A 23,726-nucleotide genomic window follows, 5' to 3' on the forward strand; every position below is an offset into this window, starting at 1 on the left:
GGAAAGGACAGTCTCTTCAATAAATCATTCTGGGAAACTGGATATTCATATGCAAAGTAATGAAACTGGACCCCCATATCTTGCCATATACAAATCAAATCAAAATGGATTAGGATTTAAGTCTAAGACCTCAAACTATGAAACTACTAAAAGAAGTATTGGGGAAACTCTCCAGGACATTGGACTGGGCAAATAATTATTGAGTAGCAGCCCACAAAGATAAGCAAACAAAACAACAATGGACAAATGGGGTCACATCAAGTTAAAAGGCTTCTGCACAGCAAAGGATACAATCAACAAAGTGAAGAGACAACCCACAGAATGGGGGAAAATATTTGCAAACCACTTATATGAGAAGGGATTAATAACCACAATATATAAGGAGTTCAAATAACTCAATAGAGAAAAATCTAATAATCCAATTAAAATGAGGGCAAAAAATCTGAATAGGTATTTCCCAAAAGAAGACATACAAATGGCAAACAGTTATATGAAAAGGTGCTCAACATCACTGATCATCAGAGAAGCATTCATCTTATATACTTGTATCAAAATAGCTCATGTACCCTATAAACCTATATTTCTACTATGCACTCACAAAAGTTAAAAGTTAAAAAAAACAAAGTTGTTTGTCAGGCCAATGGGGAAGGAGTGCTAGGACAAAATAGGCAAGTCTGCTTTAACAGGGAAGGAACAGTGGGAGTCACATCTGACAAATCCAGCCCAAGTTTATGGGTCAGATTATAGAGCCAGAGGTTTTCAAAATTGCTTTCCCTTCTGCCATGAAACACATAATTGGTAGTATGCCTAATAATAACAAAAATTTGTTATTGTGGTGGTTTGGGGAGTGTGGTTGGCTGGCTGTGGTATGGTAATACTATTAACAAACATTTACAGCATATTTTCTGTATGCCAGGTACCATGCTAAGTGCTTCATACGTAGCAGCTCATTTAATCCTCACAAGAATCCTTTGACATAGTTTTGACTTACGCTCACTTCCGAGAACTCTAAAAGCACTTCCCTCCTTTTCCCTTGCAATGAAGAAAATGTCAGAGTGCACATGAGTATTACAGGGATAATCGAGCCACTGCAATTTATAAAAAGTAAATCTTTCTCAAGCTAATACTTTAATGACTTGTGAATTTATGTGACTTGTGACTAATGACTTGTGACTTGTAACTAATGACTGTGACTTATGACTAAGTCTGACACAAGACCATGTTGACATTAGAGTTGAGCACTGCAGTATTACACTTTGCTATTCTTGTTTCCCAGACTCACTCCCTAATTCCAAACTAAACGTGATGGAAATGTGTGTTTCTGATAAAAGTAGAAAGCAGATGAGCATTGGTAGATATGTGATTACCAATCCCCCAACCCTGCAAGAAAATCTGTTAAAAAGGCAGATCTCGTCGGGCATGGTGGCTCACACCTGTAATCCCAGCACTTTGAGAGGCTGAGGCATGTGGATCACCTGAGGTCAAGAGTTCCAGAGCAGCCTGGCCAATGAGGTGAAGCCCCATCTCTATTAAAAATACAATAATTAGCCAGGCATGGTGGCACCATGCCTGTAGTCCCAGATACTCGGGTGCCTGAGGCAGGAGAATTGTTTGAACCCGGGAGGCAGAGGTTGCAGTGACTTGAAATTGCGGCATTGCACACCACCCTGGGCTACAAAAGCAAAACTCCATCTCAAAAAAACAAACAAACAAAAAAAACCAGCAGATTTTACAGGTTAGTGCTGTAGTGCTGCATGGGAAAGGCATTATAAATAATTTTTGTACAGCCTTTCATTTTGCAAATATGAAAACTAAGACTGATGGTTTTCATTTATATTTGACTACTCTTTTATTTTTTTCCTGTACATATTTTTAAAAGTCATGACAAATTTATTTTAAAAAGTGAAGATCCTTATGTTAAATTTTAAATAAACATATATTTCAGTCTGCTTAAAAGTACAATAATAATTTTGATAAAAGTTTTAGGGAGTTTTCAGTAGTAAAATTAGTTTTACTATAAAGTATGTTCTTTTGGAGGAAAACCATGGCAGACAGAAAGTACTCAATGAGTGTTTATTTTAATTAGAAAAAGAAGGAAAGGGCCAGGCATGGTGGCTCACACCTGCAATCCCAGCACTTTGGAAGGCCGAGGCAGGTGGATCACCTGAGGTCAGGAGTTCAAGACCAGCCTGGCCAACATGGTGAAACCCCGTCTCTACTAAAAATACAAAAATTAACTGGGCATGGTGGCATGCATCTGTAGTCCCAGCTACTAGGGATGCTGGAGCAGGAGAATAGCTTGAACCCAGGAGGCAAAGGTTGCAATGAGCCGAGATCTCACCACTGCACTCCAGCCTGGGCAACAGAGCGAGACTCCATCTCAAAAAATAAAATAAAATAAAATAAAAATAAAAAGGAGGAAAAAAGAAAGGGAGAAAAAAAGGAAGGGAAGGGAAGGAAAGAAGGAAGGATTTTCGAAAGGGGGGGGAGGGATGGAGGGGGGCGGGGGGGAGGAAGGAAGGTAGGCAGGAAGGAAGAAAGAAAGTTTTCTCATTCCAAACAAATTAAAATTTCATTTACATTAAACAATCATTTGCTAAACAGCATCTTTGTGTTAACAATTCACTGTCTTGTGATTACACATTAAGTGTTACTTTAAGAACAATTTCCTTTTCTTCTAAAAGAGGGATAATCTAAATTAACATGCAAAATGCACATCGTAGTAATTAGTCAAACAAAAATGTGGATGGTATGAAAATTTGCAATGTGCAGCAATGGCTTTGAAAAATATCAGATCTAACTTCCAGACTTATAATTAAGAAGGAATTATTTTGTAAAATAAAAAATCCACATTTTATTTTTAAACTCTTGAATCTATTTTGAAAGAATTCTTTAACATACAGGATTAGTATGTACTGCACATGTTTATCAAAGTATTTTGACTTAATGGCAGATGCTCCAGCCAAAGAGATCTCTCTAGCTTATCCCAAAAGGAATTATTAGTCTCAAAAGACAGGACCCAAAGGATAGCTTGATATTGGGAGGCAAACTAAATGAAAAATATATCTCTGGCCGGAGATGTAGAAGATATTAACAGGAACCAGACTCATCATCTAGTCAGTTTTCAGGCATGGTCCCAAAATGGTCACTACCATGATTACATGAGAAAAAGAACTTATTCAAATGTTAATTGTAACAAATAAAAATTCCTGTCCCTAGTCAAGTCAATCAGTCCTACCATCTCATATCCTCTGGCTTGTTGTGTTTTTTGTTTGTTTTGGTTTTGTGTATGTGTGTTAAAAGGCTAAAAGAATGAATGAAATATGAATAAAACGTTCATTTCAAGGACTATCAAAATTTCAAGCTAAAAGAAACATTAGATGTCAATCCAGTGCAATCTTCTATTGTTTTAAGATGAGAAAATGAGGATCCAGAGTCATTAACTGGCCAGGCTTTAGGTGGCAGAGTTAGGACTAAAATCCACTGCTAGGACTCTGACATCGGCCAGATCACAATTGTTTGTTATCAGACATAATTCACCTACACGCAAATACCCACAGAAGCTTCACTCTGCAAAACTATAAGGAGGTGGTGAAGTTTACAGAATCTCTATTCATTATATGCCCACATCTCTGAGGCCCAATGCAATTTATTTTACAAAGTTGTCTTCACCTACAAGTTTCATCTTGCAGGTGATTTACCTCTGAGAATAATATCTGATGGCCTTTAGAGAGGAGCCAACTTTTTATGCTTCTCCATTTCAAATCAGTTCAACATTAAATTAGAAGCTTCATGGGTAAGAAAGAGTGGTTTAGTATTCAGGGTACAAAGTCTTCAACAATAACTGTCTTCATACTCTTCCTATGCATGTTAGAAACTTTGTATTGATAATAAAATACTAAAATTGTTGAAATCTTAGGAACGAAATAAAAATTTTGTTTATTTTAAGCTCTTAATTACTTAAAACTATCTCAGAAACAAAAGTAGAAGTCAATAATATATACTTCTCTGTAATGAATTTCTTATCATCATTGCACTTTAAAGAATCAGATGCCCACGTCCAAAATGAATTTATGGTACTTCTTCAGTCAACAGACATTAATTGAGTGCATACTGTGTGCATACACTGTGCTATATAAGAGGGTCCCTGGACTCAAGGGGTCACAGTAAGATAGGAGAGCTAATAGCAATCTTACATGAAAAGTGCTATCAAACAGATATTTATTTACAGGACTCAGAATTCACAAAAGAAAGCCACTAATTTCCATCCCCATCCTCCAGGCTGGGCAGAGAATGAAGAAGGGAATCATGGAAGGTCAGAGAGGCATGAAACATGCTTTTATCTTCTCTTAAAACAACAAATGAAAACTATTACACTAAAAGGCAGCAAGAGGCATTTAGCAAGCACAAAACATCAACAATTACAAAGCAACAGGAGGCTTCTGTGAAGAACCCAATCATGTGCATGCATAGCATTTAGTGACTGGCTGATCAAGAAAAGCAACTCTGCCTCTTGGTGAGGCTGACAGTGTGTTCAAGATAAAGGCAGGGATGACTAAGAAATCCCTTGGTGATGAGGTTACCAGCACACAAGGCTGTTTTCCCTCTGCATGTTATCCTCTCAGCCCAGCATATCCTTCCTTCCTTCTCTTTGCATGACAGTCTTCTTTCTTCTTTAGATCTCAATTTAAATGTGACTTCCCTTCCTTTCTATCTAAATAGACCCTACTATCATGACCACCACTGCACCAGTATTGTCTGTCTAGTTCTCTATTTTCCTCATAGTAGGTTACTTTCCTTACTTGTTAAATGGCTGTCTCCACCATCATAATCGAGCTTCACAAGAGCAGTGACTTGTTTTAGATCAAGCATACCTGGCATATATCACATGCATAAATCTATTCATGAATAAATGCAGAAGGAAAGAAGGATGGAAGGAATGAAGAAGAAAGGAAGCCAAGAGTCCTAGTCTATCAAGTCTGAGGCATTGATGGAACTGCACTTATTTCATTTATTAAAATGCTGCATGATTAGATCACTATTTGTCAATTTGACTGAAGTGTATACTTCTAAAGAAAAAAAACTCACTGGCTGTAAAAGTCAAGTTAAATATTTTCATGGTAATAAAATAATATATCAACATAAACCCCCCACCCAAATTCACAAGCCTATACTGAACAAACTAAAAAACTAATAAAATTTAAACATCATTTCATGTTAAAATCAACATTCATGTGATCTGCTAGATGATGCTTTTTTCTTTTAAAAGGATTATCACACACAACATGAAACAACTACTAACTATTATAGCACGGGGCAACTGAAGCCACAACTTATCTCTATTCTAACTACTGGGGAATTTTTGTTCAGACAGTACTGTATGGCAACATCATTCAGCCTTCTCTTTATGAGCATGTAACATTTTTCTGTATTAATTTACCTCTGTTCTGTTGGGTCAATTAAGGAACACCACTTGGGGTCAATGTGATTAGAAAGGCAAACTAAACATGACTATTAATAACACAAGGCACTGTTTGACTACATAGTAGTAACAGAGATACTTATAGAAGTTTCTATGAGTACTTTTTAAAATTCCAATAGAGAATTCATCAATCTCCCATTTTGAGAAAAGGGAACACATATTGGATTGTGGCCTATTCTTTAGTTTTAGTGCTTATAGCAGAAGACCTAGATTTGAAACTCTGCTAAAAATATATGCAATTTTAAGGTATTATGTGAATTAAGCAATTCTCAACTTTATTTTTATTTATTTATTTATTTTTGAGAGGGAGTCTCGCACTGTTGCCCAGGCTGGAGTGCAGTGGCGCAATCTCGGTTCACCGCAACATCCACCTCCCAGGTTCAAGCGATTCTCCTGCCTCAGCCTCTCGAGTAGCTGGGACTACAGGAACGTAACACCATGCCTGGCTAATTTTTGTATTTTTAGTAGAGACAGGGTTTCACCATATTGGCCAGGCTGGTCTCCAACTCCTGACCTTGTGATCCACCTGCCTCAGCCTCCCAAAGTGCTGGGATTACAGGAGTGAGCCACTGCGCCCGGCCCAATTCTCAACTTTATTAAGCCTGAGAATCTCTTATACAAATTATAGTCTTCTCTGACCCTCAGCTTCCTTTTCTATCAAATGATAGATGTAACATGGTAGATATTCAAGCTTCATTCTGTTTGAGATATAGGGAATGGCATACCACCAAAATAGTATTAGGATTGAATATCTGAGTCTCTTATTCAACCAATCACATGTCAGCATGAAACTGTATTCACAGGTAGTAAAACAAGCTTCCACACACTTTATTACTGATGCAGGCTTTGGGCCAAAGCTGCTTCATAGATCTCTGGTAAGAAAGTATGAACAAAGGTTCCTTTTCCCTATGCATGGTAAGTGGATGTGGTCTTGAATCACAGAATCTTACTTACTCTACTTCAACCCAAATCTCAAATCCAAGTCTCCATTCTTACCACTCCATTGGGATGTAATGCCTCACCCTAGCAATTGGCTAAAAGAATATGAGCAAGAACAAGAAAGAGAGGGGCGAAAAAAGAAAGAGCGATAACAAGAGGCATCCACTTGACCTTCCCAGAGTGGGGCAAATGCTCCTGCAATCATTTTCTGAGAGAGAATGGAGAAAAATAGTTAAAAATCAAGGGAGATGCTGATATACAAAACAGGACTAGAAAATTAGAGGGATTCCAGGAGTCAGAAATTGTTGCTCCAATGAGAGATCTGGACCAAGTATTTTATACATGTGACCACGAACCAACTAGATGCAAAGGATAAAGAGATAATTGGCACTTTTCCCTTCTGGATAGTAGTCCCTGGGGAACCAAAGGTAGGAAAAAGAGACTAATGTCTCAGCATGCTCCAGACTGGACTTTTAATACATTACTGTAAGCCACCAGTAGAACAGTGACTAGTGGAAAAGCTCTGAAGCCTAACTTACAAAAGCAGACTTTCCTTGGAGATGGAATAAGGGAAATGAAAGCAAGAACGAACATCTTCCATCTACTCAATTCCATGAAATTATAAAAATTATTTTATTCTTTGACAGAAATGTCCAAAATCTATTCTACAACATTGTCACATCAGCAGGTGTTCAAGTCCCATAGCCATTTTGCTACAACGCTTAAATGGAAATACAGTTAAGAAGAGTACCTCTGCCACAGATTCCTCCAGGTTTCTCTCTAGGACTTACAACACCAGAGGTGGATTCAACAGGAATCCACAAAAGTGAGTGGTGAGTGCCAGAGGCAGGCTTGATAGCCACACTCTTCTCAGTTCTCTGTCCCATGCCCAAGAAGACAGTCCATGGCACATTTGCTGATTAGCCATTTCCATTTTATGTACCATAATTTAGTCACAATCATCAGCTACCACTCTGAATCACTTTTGTCTTGTGTCAAAAACGGAATACATCTGCTTTTGTTGACAAATCTTTTTCATTGTATGAGTTTATAAAGGCAGGTAGAAACAAAACTCAGGTTTATATTGCATGGCATTGATGGATCAGAGTGATGTAATGTGAAACAACTAAAAGTGGGAACCACCTACAAATGCCCATAGAGCTAAAAGAGGTTATTTCATTAATTATTGCAAAAAAAAAATGAGGATTAGATATAAGTAGATGGGTTTTAGCAAGCTCTACAATTCATCTTGCATACACACTCTTTGAGTATACTTAGTAAACAGCCAAGCATGGTCTACAAAAGGCCAATATGCCTTCTCCTAGGACCTCTAAGCAAAACTTAAGAGTTATTAACATAATTACTAGAACCCCCAGGATGCCTCTAAATTGTCATGATTTCAAAAAGGATGGGGTTCTTCAGCAGGTATATAACAAGCTGTATTCTTATTTATTAAAGTAGGTATGAAATTCCTTCTTTTTTCTCTCTGATAAATAAATGTACTAAAAACACCTTTTGGCACTAGTTTGGATCCTACCCGTATCTACAGAACATTTCTTTTTTTCCTTCCTGGACTTATTTTTATACCTACATTTTTCACTGTATGCCTGGTTTTGCTAATTGCTAGCCTTGGGATATAGATTTTTTAACCCTTCTGAAGTTCAGTCTCTTGATCTATTAAAAAACTTCTAATGAACAAAGTGTTGTCAGAATTAATAGAATAATAATATAAATAGAGTACTGAACACATAAGACATGACAGTTCATAATAAACATTTACCCTTTTTCATCTTCCTGGAAAGCCACAGTAGAGTGAAGGATTACCTATTAAACTGCATCTTTAATTTTTATTAGTTAAACCATCTTTAATTGTCACTCTAAGAAAATATTTGAAACTGAGGAATAGTTTGAGTTAGTTACACTAGAACAGGAAAACTTGTTTTTATTTTAATTTCTGAGCTCAGTAATATTGCTAATGCATTTTACAAGAAAAATATCAGAAATTTTCAAATTTTTAGACAGACATCAAAACAGGAAAGTAGAAGAGTATCAACTGTGTGGAATGCCACATAATGTAAGTCCCTGGGGGAACACAGCACAACTCCTGTTTCTCAATCCAGAATATTAAAGGAAACAACAGGTCAGAAACAAAAGTGCAGTTTCCGACCAGCCACATAAATTAATCAGAGACACATAAACTTGGAAAGAAACAAATATTGCTTCTTAAATTATTACTTCTAAGATAAAATCAAATTATATAATTTGAAATAGCTTAGTGAAAATATGTCGAAACTTTTCAATTCAGACCATTACCTGAGATCCATAAATGTTTTGCAGGTTTTTTTCCCCCAGTAATACTAAGTTGTGTAATAGTAAGAGTTGAACGATTAAAGTATCTGACATTTAAATCAACCCCATTGTATACTTTTTGGATATTGACATAAAGAGTGTTACAGTCTCTGTAGGCATATATTTGTAAACATAATTCATTGAAAAATGAATTAATCATACAATTTCAAGCAGTAAACTACAGTCTAATGTTTTAAAAATCCAGCCAAGTTTTCTATCTCATGAGTTTTGCATCTCATAATTTTGGATGGAAAGGGCTTCAAAGGGGGCAGTCTGATTGTCCATATCTTTAACATATTCTCAAGCAGTTTAAAGAGTCAAAAACAGAGACAACATTTTAAATAAACATTATATTTATCAAAATTGCATGTAAAATGATGATTCTTTAAAGAGGCATTTTTGAAAACACTATATATTTTAGATAAGCCATAGTGACATTGTTTGTGGTAATGATTAAAACCAGCTTCAAGATTTTTACTTCAATATTCAAAATTCAGGCTAAGATAGAAAACATAGAATATTTACAAATCTTCTCGTAGGCTGAAAATGGAATTACTGCTCATTTTCCCGTAGGATACTCTAGAGTGTCTCATTTCCAAAATATCTTTGGATATTGCAATGCAAATTTCATAGGCAAATTCAATGACTTGGGAAACAAAGTATTAGCTCATTGAAAGAATTATGATAACTTAATTTTTAAAAAGCAGGAACTTTTGTGGGGCTACACAAAACTTCTAGAGACCTGGGATTGAATAGCAACTCTGAAGCCATCAGCTTCATCTCTTCATTTGATAGAGGAAGCACAGAAAGAAGGGACTAATACAAGGTAACATAACTCATTAATAGAAGAATAAAGTCCATAACCCAAAAGTACCTTTGGCTTATTTACCACCACATGCATTTTATATATGTACAAAACAAAAATTGACAGGTGGAAAATCTCCTTTAAAATCTAGAGAAAATGTAACTATTAAATACTGGCATTTAAAAAAAAACTAGGAAAAGTTTCAAAATAGACACAGAAATTTAGCACTGAAAAACTGTTCAAAAATTGTATTAGAATCTTACTGCCAATGTTTTCTGCCTCCCCAGAGAAGGTTATGAATGTTAAAAAACACAGTTAAGTTACAGCTACATTGGTTTATTCAAATAATCAGTGCATCCTTCAAGGAGGGCCAGTACTACAGCATTTACAACTCATGTCTAAGTCAGTGAGCTCTTATCCATAGATTCAATTCTTTATCTTAAATTTTCTCAGGATTGGCCACAAAGTAGAACAAGTTTATCTTGTACTATTTTATTTCTAAACATGAGTGAAGAATTACATATTATTTAAGCATCTGTAATCCCATATCTAGAAAAACATGTTTAAGTAGAAATTCAGGTTCACAAAGATGAGTTAAGGATTCTGCTAATAAATAGAATTGATTCTATTAATCTTTTCTAATACATGACACAAACATAAACAAGAAAGTCAGAAGATACATAATTTATCATAAGTTAAAATATATGTAATGCTTATTATGCTATATTTTAGTACTTTAATATTTTAAAATATTAAAATCATATTTGTGTATATGGCAAGGTACCTGGTTCATAAGCAGTATAGAATATTATTTCAAGTTAATAATCATAAGAAGTCAGAAACAGGAAGGATTTTTACAATTGTGGAATAATTCGTTGATGAGAAAATATTAGTTCCACTTATCTGGGAGAATAAAAAGTATGTACATTTGATTTATAAGCTGTAGTTTCAAAAATATAAAAGTATAACATAGGTTTTTGTAATGAGATGTTAAATAGGAATTATTCTATTGTCTCTGACAGGTTTCTGAAATCTAAAGGCTGAAATGAAGAGGTACTAAGTGCCTTACTCTTCTACGAGACAACAGAACAACAGAATAGAATCAAACCCAGTCAGATACGATCACTGTGGCCAGAACCACTATCTGTCCTCCGCTTCCTGCTACAGGCAAAACATCTGAAAGGAGAGTCCATAAGCCCCTTGAGTCAAGGAAGATAAAACTCCAGCAGTCACTGGCAACTGGAGAGACTGGGAGTTCGCGCCTCAGTTTGTCACGTGCTGAGGCTGCTTTGCACTTATCCTTGAGTAATAGACAAAAGAACTGGAAAAAGTTCGCAGAGCAAAGAAAATTTTGGGACCATGTGGAGGGGCCTGCAACACCATATTTGTCATAGCAACCATGTATGGATTTCCAGTGAGTTCATGTGAAATAATGAAAAGTGGGTCCCCAGGTGATAGGACTTTAGCAAGAAGCTGTGGGGTGTACTGCCAATTCTGAGAGCTGAAAGGTGAAGAAAAAGGACAAGATAGGTTCTTTTTGTCATATTTAACATCAGGCACCTGGGATGTCGAGATGGTCATCAACAGCCACAAATTAGCCAGAAAGGCAGAAACAATCAATATGGACATGTAGTCCCCAACAGCAACAGGCTCTTATGCAGAGATTCATCTGTCTTTGCTCACCTGTTCTCCTCACCAGTTCTCAGTAACAGAGACTTCAAAGACAAGGAAAGATTATCCAGCTCACAGTTTCTCTGCCTCGGTCTCTTTCTCTCTCTCTCTCTCTCTCTCTCTCTCACACACACACACACACACACACAAACACATACACAGGGTGTGGAGGGACGCAGATGAGATTTAAACCAAGTATGAGGCTTGAGTTTTAAATTAGATTGAAATTGAATAAAAATGATCGGCATAGTTCCTCAAAAGGTTAAACATACAGTTACCATATGACCCAGTCACTCCACTCCTAGGTGTATGATCACGAGAAATGAAAACATATGGCTACAAAAACACTTGTAAATGAATATTCAGAGCAGCATTATTTATAATAACCAAAAAGTGTAAACAACCGATATGTCCATCAACCAACAAATGGATTTTAAAAAGTGTTATATTAATACAATGGAATATTTTTCAACAAAACAAAAAAACAAAGTACTGATAGCATGTTACAACATGAATGAACCTGGAAAATATTATGTAAAAGAAAAAAAAGCCAAATTTCAGAAAGTGAGAACAATAATTTTTGTATCTGGATTTCTTCCTTGTACATAAAAAGTGATCAAAACATTCTAAAATTGTAATTTCATAGTTTATAATTGATAAATAGTCACTAAATGAATGAACATATGGTGATAGCTCTAAAAAACGAGAAGCAGCTGGATTTAGGCAAGATAAAGCCAAAGAAGAGAAGACACGAAAATTGAATAGCCAAAAAAAAAAAAAAAAAAAAAAAAAAAACCTAAATGAGAACAAGTAACAAATGGCGATGAAATATTTAATATATCAAGGGCAAAAAAATAGGCTTTTAAAACACATTGCTGTAAACACCAAAAATGTAAATATTCAAATTATATTTTTACTCATTTGTTTTTGCCCCTAAAGTTTCTTCTCCTCTAGTTGGTATAATGGAAATTTTCCTGAATTTGTGCACATGAGATAGTCTGAATACGGACTACCTGGTTCCATATATTGAATTGCATCACAAATACAAAAGCCTTCAGTTAATAAGAGTAGATGTGAGAATAGAACTCAAGGGATTCAACTCCAATAGTTCTCCCTTCAAATTGGTGCTGAGAAACCGGAAAACCAGTGCTGCCTCTCTCTGGGGTAGCCGGTTTTGTAAAGACAATTTTTCAAGTCTCCTTGGCTGTCATCATAATCATTTTGATAAACTCTGAAGGAGCCCAAAAAAGTAATGTAAAGAAAGAGAAAAGGCATACTACAAGGGAGAGAATTGTTCTGAAATCTTTCCATGTAATAACTTCAATGTTTGACAGCATAGGTGACAAGTGAAAACAAGTTATTTTCTGCTCTGAAGTTAGCATGACCAACGAAAAGCACCTCCTTGTAAATCTTACATGGGCTGATCATCTATTATTCCCTTCATTATACAATTAATAAAGTATATATTATAGATCTTAACTTCTAAACTGCTGTGTTAATGTATCCCGATGGACAAAGATGGTAGAAATGATGATAATGATAGTAACATCAATAGCTAATATTTATTAACTGCTTTATATGTGGCCAGGTACTGTGTAAGCATTCTAGAAACATTATTTCATGTATTGTTAACAACTATTCTGAGATAGGTATTTTATGATGTATATTTTACAGATGAGAATAATGAATTTTATGAACTTAGCCAAGCCCTATAGCTAGTAGTGGGTCTAGACTGAACCCAGGCAGTCTGATTCTAGAAACTGCACAAAAAAACAAGTGGACTTAACTGCCTCCCAGGGAAGTGCCTATACCAGACAAATCAATTCTGGAGAAAACTATGAGCATGAAAATGGTCTCACATGCTGTGATCCCTCTGCCCATCAGTCTCTTTTTGTGCAAGATATCCTCTGTGCTTTTCCATCTCAGGTGCCCTCTCCAGCAGCAACAGATTTTCTTAGCTCTTCCTCCTACAGTCAAAAGTGACCTGAGGAGCATTCCTGTAATTCCTACTTACACACTAATGGAATGATGGCAGGTCAAGTAGTTATCTACAGCATAGTTGCTTTTCATAATTTTTCCAGGGACTAGATAGTAATATAAAATAGTCAATTATAGGAGTTGCAGGACTGTCATGGAAGGCCTTTTCAGATAGGCAGGCATTTTAGATTCCTTCACAGTGAACTGTACACAGAATGAGTTCTATTTTAACTGTTTAGCTTTAAGTCTAATAAACCAAGAAAAACGGGCATACAAAGGCAGGGAAAATGTAAGGTCTCAAGATAAAATGTAAGACATTCACCACTGCTTTTTGGACTCTTAACAAACTTGCCTCTGCTTTCTTCTCCAAATCTCTCTCTCTTCTTGTCCTCTTTCTTAGGTATGGGAATACTTGACCATTATCAATTTCTAACAATTTACAAAAGGGCCATGGCCTACACCTTTTCTTTGCCATAAATACCATTCCAGCAGCTATGGATACCATCCTTCAATTCTCAGGTTAAATTTTTCCTTTGAGAAGTTCTCTCTAAACCTTGAAGTGGTGGTAGGGGCTTCTCCTATGACTTCCAATAGTTCCCTATTTTATCTTTATTAAAATACTTATTACATTGTATAATAACTATAATTATGCCTAATACCCACTAGAATTTAACTCCTTCACAAATGCTTGGTATTATTTTAGTCATGTATAGCAGACAGTTCTCACTCTCGCACTCCTCTGCTCCCAGGATCAATCTAGGCTCCATGTCTAGCCTCCTTTGCAGTTAGATGTGCTCATGTGACTCAGTACTATCTCACTAACAAAATGTGAACAGAAGTGACAAGGACCACTACCATGTCTGGTCCATCTGATCCTTCTAGGCAATACTCTATTTTATATCCCCATGGTGAATTTGGAAGGCAAAAGTTAAAATTGTAAAATCACTGGCAGCCTAGGTTTCTAAATAGTTGTTTAAAGCAAACTTTCCTTACTTACCTAGAATAATTTTGGACTTTCACCTGAGCTGCTTCTTTCTAAATCTTTATTTTGAGGGATCTATTTTTTATATATACATATTTTTTCTTTGATATATATTATAAATATAAATATATATATTTCCTAGAATCTAGAATAATACTTGTAGGTACATTAGAAATCTATAAATACATGTTCACTTAAAAAATCAAATAAATGAGTAGTATTAATATCTTAAACAATAAATTCTATTTTTCTCATACTAATTTATAAAAATACTAATGTTTATTTCATGCTTACCATGTATCATTGCTTTCCAAAATCAGATACATAAAGCATCTCATTTAATCCCCAAAATAACGTTATGAGGTATTTACTATCATAATCTCATTATACAGATTAGTAAATTGAAGCTTATACCAGCTAACTCATTTGCCCAATGTATCCGAATTAGTAACTATATGAGCTAAGATTCAATTCGAATAATTTTATTCTAAAGCCTATGTCTTTACTCTTAAAAAAGTTATTCCTATATTGCTGTGTAGAGGAAAGCAATAAAATTTTAAATAACAGTGGAATAAAATAATATTTTATATGAATAATACTTTCTATCACTTTATATAATCATTTCTAGGAAAGTGATAAGAGTTTCTAAGAATTTATGATGACACCACAGTACCATCTTAGTGTCGTTTTAAACACCAAAAGATTCAGGTGCTACACAGAAAGTTAGTTTTAGATTTGAGGACGATATCTAAGTTTCAAGGTTTCTAGTATTATTTTAAATACTTCATCGAGGCTTTGGCTTCATAAATGTTAACGGGACAGCAATTGCCTTAGAGATTTCTAGATTTCATTAACACACGAGTTTCATTAAATATATAAAATTAGAACTTACTTTTTTTTTTTTTTTTTAAGATGGAGTCTCGTTCTGTCGCCCAGGCTGGAGGCTGGAGGCTGGAGTGCAGTGGCGCGATCCTGGCTCACTGCAAGCTCCGCCTCCCGGGTTCGCGCCATTTTCCTGCCTCAGCCTCCGGAGTAGCTGGTACTACAGGCGCCCGCCACTATGCCCGGCTAATTTTGTTTTTGTATTTTTAGTAGAGACGGGGTTTCACCGTGTTAGCCAGAATGGTCTCGATCTCCTGACCTCGTGATCCGCCCGCCTCGGCCTCCCAAAGTGCTGGGATTACAGGCGTGAGCCACTGTGCCCAGCCTAGAGCTTACTCTTAAATCAGCAACCAATCCTTGCACATTTAGAGGTCAGCCCTCAGGTTATAATTCACTCAGAATCACTTTGTTCTCTAAGTTAAGAAAATCCATTGTGATCTAATATAGTGTCATCTTCATCGTGCACAGAAAAAACCTTCCCCACATAATTGGATCAATATCTGTTGTAGGAAGTCTAGACCACATTAATTGGGTTGGTGCTTATTTAGATTTTAGTCATTTTATCAGGAGTTTCCGACTGGCTTCTAAAAATCGATGCCCTGCTGTGTCAAATTCTAGCACAAGGGTATGTCAGAGGCTTTCTCTAGTATGGCCAAGCTTGAGACTTAGTTTTTATTTAAGTAATAATATGCTACATAATAGAAGTAAAATAGGTGGGCCTGAAAAACCATTAGGAAAGTTTATCACTGGATTCACTTAACGAAACCTGCACAATTGCCTTATTTTTAAGATAACTATAATCATACCTCATCTCTTGACTTGGCTGCTTCCCCCATGTTACGGTATTGACAAGGCCATGGTCATTTGTCAGGATTAATGAAACATGCCAGAACAGATATTGTCATGAATTCAGTTCAAATGTGTTTTAAAACCCTTTCTAATAGGTATCCAAAGTCCTTCGGGGTGTGTGGTATAGGAGGAAGATTCTTTTATAGATTCTTCTGTACAGTACGATTTTACACTTTTTCCTCTGCATGTAAATATAATGAAATTTGTAAGATAAAATAGAAAAGATATTACTTAAAAAACTGGAAAAATTCAGCACTATAAAATGTTTATAGTAGTGGCCTGTGAGTAACAAGAATTATAGATGTATTAATGTACTTTCAAAAATGGCCTACATGCATCACCTTCCTGTTTGTTTTTATAACAATCAAAATCAACTTTATTTTTTAAATATGCTCTGGATAAAATCTGTATAAGTACAAATACTTGTAGACAATGGATTCTGGAGACAGTTTTGTCCTAAATGAACTAAAGCTGCTTTTTTTAATTAAAAAAATTACAGGATACTGAGGATGTTTAGTTTGATTTATATTAAATATTAAATAGCTATATTATGAGATAAGCCTCTCATATATTGCCAGGTATTGTTGGCTAAGTGCTGGAAAGTCATTGTTTACAAATCAGGTACTATCTCCAGAGAGCAGAGAGCCTTGAGGCACCTTTGCCTTTTGCTCAAAAAGAAAATACAAGAAAAGTGGCAGTGAAACTTTCTAAGTTCTCGAATTTGGGCAGGTTGCTGAATATTTGGAAGGCAAGATGCAAGTTGAATAAGAACATGAAACATTCATAGTAAGTTCAAATATTTAAGTACATAATGCACTAAATCATATATAGTGTGTTCTCATAGCAATAAAAATTGAAGACAGAGATGTAAGGAAAATCTAATTGAGAAACTCATATTTATTAACTTAGGTTTCAATGTATTAGGAAACAACTGTCATGATTCCTTTCTAAGATTAACACAGTTGTGTAGTTTGAGTATCACAGGTGCTCTGGAAATAGCTTCTCACTGCCTACTAAGGAACCCCTTTTCCATTGGGGCCCCCCGTTTCTCTCTAACAGCATTCTTGCCGTATATTCACCCTTGCAATATGGAGCTATCTATAGATATCTATTTTACAACTCCATGTCTTTCCTCTGCTCTGAATTTCTTTCCCCAATTTATCTACCTGGAAAACTCGCATCGACCTTCAAACTCGCAGGTCAGGATCACCTCTTGCCTTATGCAGCCCTTCCCAAGCCCTCTAGAGAGTCCTCACTCACTCCTTGCTACTAACTGTACCTGTGTACTCATAGAATTCAGCATTTTCAGGGTAGCCTGTTATGATTATAATTTTGCTTTCCCTCAACAGATGGGCAGTTTTTCTTAATAAGGATAATGATGGAGTTTGATTTGACTCTTTTTATTGAGTAAAACAACTCAGTGAAAATTTAATATAATAAATTAAAGAACTTTAACCAAGGACAAGAAGGACATAAATTTCGAGGGTTTTATACTCTCATTTTAGAAGTGCCTTCTAAGAAAGTAAAAAAACAAAAAGCAAGTTAAGTTTATTGAAGCTTTCCAGCTGGTTAGGAATGTTTAAAAGAAAGAATTTTTGAAATTTTACTCATGATATTTTCTCCATATTATTGAAATAGCCCTCATCAAAATATATGAAGGCTAAGGACATTCTTACGTTTGGAAGCACTGAAGTGAAAAGAACAAAACAAGAAATACCTCCAACTAAAAGCAAAGGTAAAGAAAAGCTGAGGACTAATGAGAAGGCAAGGATGAAGCAGAAGGAGCGCTGGATCTAGGAGCAAGAAAGTGACTCCTAGTTCCTCATCTGTCACTCATTAACAACATCCTTTTGGCTGTTACACACAGATATACACACAACCACATACATGCAATCATAAACACACAAATGCAAAATGACAGGTTTTAGGACAAATTTTTTTCCACTTTCAACATTTTTCAAGGTGTTCAATTATTCTCCATTTAGATGTTCTGATTCTTTAAAAGATATTCTACAATATATCACTGCAGGTCTTATTTAATGTGGCTTAAACTTTGTTGTTTTAAATAGCATGATTTTGATAGATGGAGTTGAGAACAGTCAATATTACTCACGGTGCCTTGGTCCTGGCCCTGCTGCTGCATGGCTCTAGACACATTCCACTGACTCATTAACTCATTCAAAAATATGCTATTAACAGTTACCATGTGCCAGGCATCTACTCTCACTTGGTCTATTTTAAGAGAAGAAATTAGGCCATTCATAGAACAATATAGAATGTTTGTATATTACAAAGTTCCCTCTGATATAGAAATTATCAGTTCTTAATCTGAATTTGTATGCGTGTGTTTAAACATCAGGGCAAAACATTAAAAAGCTCAATATTAAAATTCTCAGTGCTTGAATTGTATCAAAGTTAGTTAAAAAAGATAATTCACAGTTATTTCTCCCAAGGCTGGGTGCAGTGACTTACGCCTGTAATCCTAGCACTTTGGGAGGCTGAGGCGGGTGGATCATCTGAAGTCAGGAGTTCAAGACCAGCATGGCCAACACGGTGAAACCCCCGTCTCTACTAAAAATACAAAAAATTAGCCGGGTGTGGTGGCACACTCCTGTAGTCCCAGCTACTTGGGGTCCTGAGACAGGAGAATCGCTTGAACCCAGGAGGCGGAGGTTGCAGTGAGCCGAGATTGCACCACCGCACTCCAGGCTGGGCTACAGAGTGAGACTCCATCTCAAAAAAAAAAAAAAAGAAAGAAAGAAAAAAGAATAAAGTTATTTATCCTACATTTTAACTGCTTTATTAATCACAAATCTTTAACAAATAATACATAGAATGAAAAATTTAAAAACATTTTTAGGGGGATGGTGATAGTCTATGTTTGGTTTGTAAAAGAATTAGTACTTTTTGGTCAATACAAGTCTATTTTGTTAATTTTAGTTATAGTAAGTCTACAAATACTAGTAATACTAGTAACATGCTAATATAAAAACACTATCCTGGAAATACTATGAATTAATGTAATTTTCATTTTGAGGTAGATTTTCATTTGAATTAATCTGGAGTTTTTACATTTTAAAATTTATATTTCCAATTTTTTAATCAATATAACCACTAGAGTGCCTGCTAGTCATGAAGATACAGTGGATCCAAGCCTGTGGTCCGTGTTTCTCCAATCTGAGAATCTGCAAATGTCAGAGAATGTGCACATGAATTCTAGTTTGAAGAACTCTGCCCTAAATTGTTCAAAAAGGATATTATCATATTGCCTGGGGTATGGCCCTCTATGTATTTTTTCACAGATAGTATTCACTGTGTTCCTCCATAATGAAATCCCCACATTGGACCCCCTAAATTCTGTCCTTTCACATTAACCTGATTCCTTTCTCTGAGTTTGGTAAAAATAATTTTATATTCAAGATAATACCTTAATCTGATTATTAGATAATTATAAAACAAGGTGCAATTAGAAAAGAACCGTGGAGGGTAAGATAGAAGACAAAAAACTCCATTAATTTGCCTCTGATCTTTGAATGATTATATAATCTTGATTACATCACTTCATATCTCTAAGCCACAGTTTCCTCCTCTATAAAAATAATCCCCATATTCCCCACTGGTTTGCAATGACAAATGAAATAACAGATATGGAAAGTACTATAACTGTCATGATACCAATATGGGACCTTCTTAATTTACTTATAATGTCTTGGGCTAAAGCTATACGAACTCAGACTTACTTGAGACAAATTATTAAACCACTGTTTGTTTAACTTTGGGTAATCTGCATTACACATAAACCTTGGTGTTCATGCAAAAATAGGGTTAACAATACCTACCTCATAGGATTATTTTAAGTATTTCATAAGATAATATATGTAAATTTTTAGCCAATGTCCAGCCCTGGTAAATGCCTAAAAAGTAGTAGCAATTTCAAAAAAATGACCAAGGTTTGTAGCATGTATTTTTATTGCTATTTTTAGGGAATTCAATTAGAGGAATGAGAACATCATGAAATCATAATGCCTTAGGAATGTAAAATACTAAAGCAGAGACCCGGTCCAAATTCCTAATTAAGTTCTTTAACACAAGAGGAAATAGCCTCAAGAACATACTGTTAGGGTTGTTTATATAAACGAATTTAAAATGTTTCTTCTTTCATGTATGTATCCTATAGATGTAGATGAAAAACACACACATAAGTGATGCCTCAGTTTGCATATCCTGTCATCAACTGATAAGCCATGATGAATCTGAGAAAACTGTTGCACCTATAGTAATGCAGATGAAGATTATTCTTCTCTCTCATTGCAGTCTTGAGACTTGTGGTTGAGAAAATAAGTAAATAAGCAAATAAAGAACCACTAAGGAACTACAAAGCAACAGAGAATATTCACAGAAGGATAGGTACATTATGTATGCTGGTTGAATGTATCAGTGTCATTTGGTTTAGCACCACATCCATATTTTATGTGAGTTAAGTTATGGAGGGAAACCTCTGAGAATTGATACTGAAAATGTCTCAGAAATTACTGAAAGTTGTGCCTACAGTTCTTCCTTCAAACCTGTGCTTTCCATTTACTCCTGAGAAAAAGAAAGATGTTTTGGCTACAATATATCTTTTAGCAGATGTCTATTAAAATTTTCTCATGAACTAAGTTTGCCAGAGGAACTGAGACATTCTCCTCTGGCTTAGTAAAAATTAAAATTAATATTAGACAAGTATAATTTGCCTCTTGGCCTCAATTAGCAATTTTATTATCTCCAACTCAAAGCAAGCAATGGGTAAAAGGGTGAAAGATGACAATGAACTGAAGGAGACCAACGAGCTCTGGGTGGTCTCAGTCCCAATCAGTTTCTAGCAAATCCCTCTATTTCTTGGCTTTCTTAGGCCCTTAATGCTTTACATTTTCTCCTACTCACCAAGGGCTTGGTTTCATCTTCATCTTTGAAATAATAGAGCTGATCCCCCTTGAGCACAAACCAGCGAGTATGCCAAGTCTTGACAAAGCCTCCTTGCTTCCTCAGCCACCCACACTTGATGGCATTCTGCCGCCCTTGGCCTTGCTGGGGGTTCTCCGTGGAGTCATTGTTCTCCTCCATTATCAAGCCGATGGACTTTCCTAGTTAGCAAACAAAAAGAAAGGAAAATAATGAGGTGCTCTGTTATATTCAACTCCCTTTTAAACCACTCTTCTCCAGAAAAAAAAAAAAAAAAAAGACAAAGAGAGAGGAAAGAAAGAAAAGAAAGAGAAAGAAAGAAAGAGAGAAAGAGAGTAAGAAAGAGAGAAAGAGAGAGAGAGAAAGAGAAAGACAGAGAGCAAGGGAAGTGAAGGGAAGGAAAGGGGAAGGGGAAGGGAGTGGGAGAAGGGGTGAAAAATGTTCCTCATCTCATTGGCCAAATTTCTAGGCAAACCACAGACCTGGCAACAATATGCCCAGAGGAAACGTGGAGAGAGCTTATTGTGCCTTCCTGCCTTCTTAAATGAATTCAGCAGCTGAGTGGTGCTCTTTGTCCCTAAGTAGAACTGAAAAATAAGAAAGTTCTAGAGGTAATGTGTGAAGAAGGAATTTCTAAAAATAACCTAAGTAGAACTGAAAAATGAGAAAGTTCTAGAGGCAATGTGTGAAGAAGGAATTTCTAAAAACACACTAAAACATAACTCTCAAGATGATGGCCTCTGTGTCTGTTGGGCACAGCCTAGGACAGGCCCCTGCAGGCCTAGGTTTACCTGAGCAAGAGCTAGCCTGACGTGTGTCCCCATTTCAAGAGACTATTCAGAAAATCTTAATGGAAGATATTTGTCTTACATAGGTGAACATATCTCAAGATGTTTCTACCCTCTGTTTCCCAGATTATTCCCTCGACAATTTCTTTGGCTGGTCAGGGATTCGTACAGCTGAAAAAAGTTTAAGAGAAAACAAACAAACAAACAAAAAAAAACAAAACACCTGCTTTTGCTAGTTTTTTCTATAATTTTTTCCTTTCTCCTACAGCCATTCTCAAGCTTCAGGAGGGTGTGGTGTGCACCAGTCCATGACATGATGAGGAATATTTTAAGGTTATGTGTGAAGGAGTATAAGGCCATACTACCTATACACAAGCAAGAAAATGAGTTCTTCACTGGAAAAATATTAACCAACAGGTGAGATGCTAAAACTGCTCCAGTAAGAACAGAGAAGGTGGACATTCTGGGGGAGCCAGGGACAAGTGGTTAAAAGAGATTTTCCTGTCCCAAAAGCTTCTTCCAAATTCTTGCTAATGTTTATTTCTAAACATTTATTCAGGAATTGGGAAGCCCTCTCTAACTCTTGTGTCTTTGATGAGGTTATAAAGATATTGATTATCTGATAAAACATAGATTATTCCTGTCCAGGCATATAAACAAAGTCCCCGTTTTATCATTTCTGATCAATTCTGGAAGACAAGCTGTCTTTCTGTCTGGTCTTTATATTCACCACTAATTTTTTAATCAATTTGCATGTATACAATTCTGCTTATAAATTCCATGGAGTTTCTATTGTCAGCCCTTGGTCATTTATGTTTCTTCCTTGAAGGCTCAGGGTCAAATCTTCCATTATTGCGCTTCAAGTTCTCTCAATTTAGTCCTGCCATTCCTGTTGCAGGGATGAAGCAGAACTTTCATTCTAATTACTTCTTATTTTAATAACTTCAACCAACTTTGCAGAAGATTTGCCTCTTTCATTGGCATATATTTCAATCTATCACTACCCTTGCCTTAATCTTCACCTCTTAAACTCCTTTTAAACTTCAAGGAGGTCACTTGACTATTATCTGTCTCATTCAATATGCACTTTTGTCCTTTCTTAAAAAACAGGCCCCTGTCTCTACAATACATCTGGACACTTCCTTTGCCCTATGGGGCATTCCGTGACCATAACCACTTATTGCAGAAAACACTCTCCCCTCAGGTGTATGCCCGTGTGTGTGCAGACTGGACCATGCCTGATGCCTCCAACTTGCTATGCCCCGCAGAGCAGGAACTTTCATCTCCTTTCTTTCACAGTACCCGACCTACCATGACGAGCCAAGAACTCCACTCTAAGTGAACAATTAATGCTGTAAGATAATTTAGATAATAAGTATGCTTAGTTAGACCACCCTAAATAATCTTTTTCGTCTCCTGGTATTTAAACTGTTTAAATCTACACAACTTGCTGTTTCATCACTGCCTATTTATTCTTTGACCAAACACGTTAACTTATAAAGTGAAATGGGACCTTAAAACAAACATTCCAACACACACACACCCCACAAACATGCACACACAAATCTAGAATTCATTGCACAACAAATTATTTAGGGCCCTTAGGTATTTTTTTTCTTTCCTCTCAAATTCATGCTTTCTATTAAGTTTGAAAAATTCCCTCTAAAATGCTTCAAGGTTATAAGCAACCTACCATTGATAATATAAAAAATACAAGTAGCTATTTCCCCTTTTGTGTATATTAATTCCTTAGTGAGAAATGTGTGTACACTAGAACATGGTTTCTGATTCCTTTTGTATATGTTGTTTATAAGATTGACCGAAGCCAATGGCAATATTGCCCACTGAACTGACTATAATGCCTATATTTTTATGATTTCAGAATGCATCCGAAAGTGCTTTACTAATGCTCATTGAAGACTAATTGTAACAATTCATTAAAACAGAAATGAAAACAGACATCATATTCCTAAGGGAAAAAATGCCACAACTATTGTTAGATGAGGAAAATTAAGTTTTAATAAAACAACCATAATTTTTATAGAGAAGTCTTAATATTTC

At 35.9% G+C, this 23,726-nt stretch overlaps 1 protein-coding gene across 1 annotated transcript in view; it reads right to left on the bottom strand.

The window, feature by feature from the left end:
• ARHGAP24 (Rho GTPase activating protein 24) overlaps positions 1 to 23,726 on the bottom strand; it is a 521,561-nt gene that overhangs the window by 406,592 nt on the left and 91,243 nt on the right. The window contains exon 2 of the mRNA XM_055297088.2: positions 20,860 to 21,059. Within this exon, the coding sequence (XP_055153063.1) occupies positions 20,860 to 21,039 (180 nt within the window). The 5' untranslated portion in view covers positions 21,040 to 21,059. The remainder of the gene's footprint in view (positions 1 to 20,859; positions 21,060 to 23,726) is intronic.

This window comes from Symphalangus syndactylus, chromosome 10 (assembly GCF_028878055.3).
Source record: "Symphalangus syndactylus isolate Jambi chromosome 10, NHGRI_mSymSyn1-v2.1_pri, whole genome shotgun sequence".
In the NCBI taxonomy this organism is placed as follows: Eukaryota; Metazoa; Chordata; class Mammalia; order Primates; family Hylobatidae; genus Symphalangus; species Symphalangus syndactylus.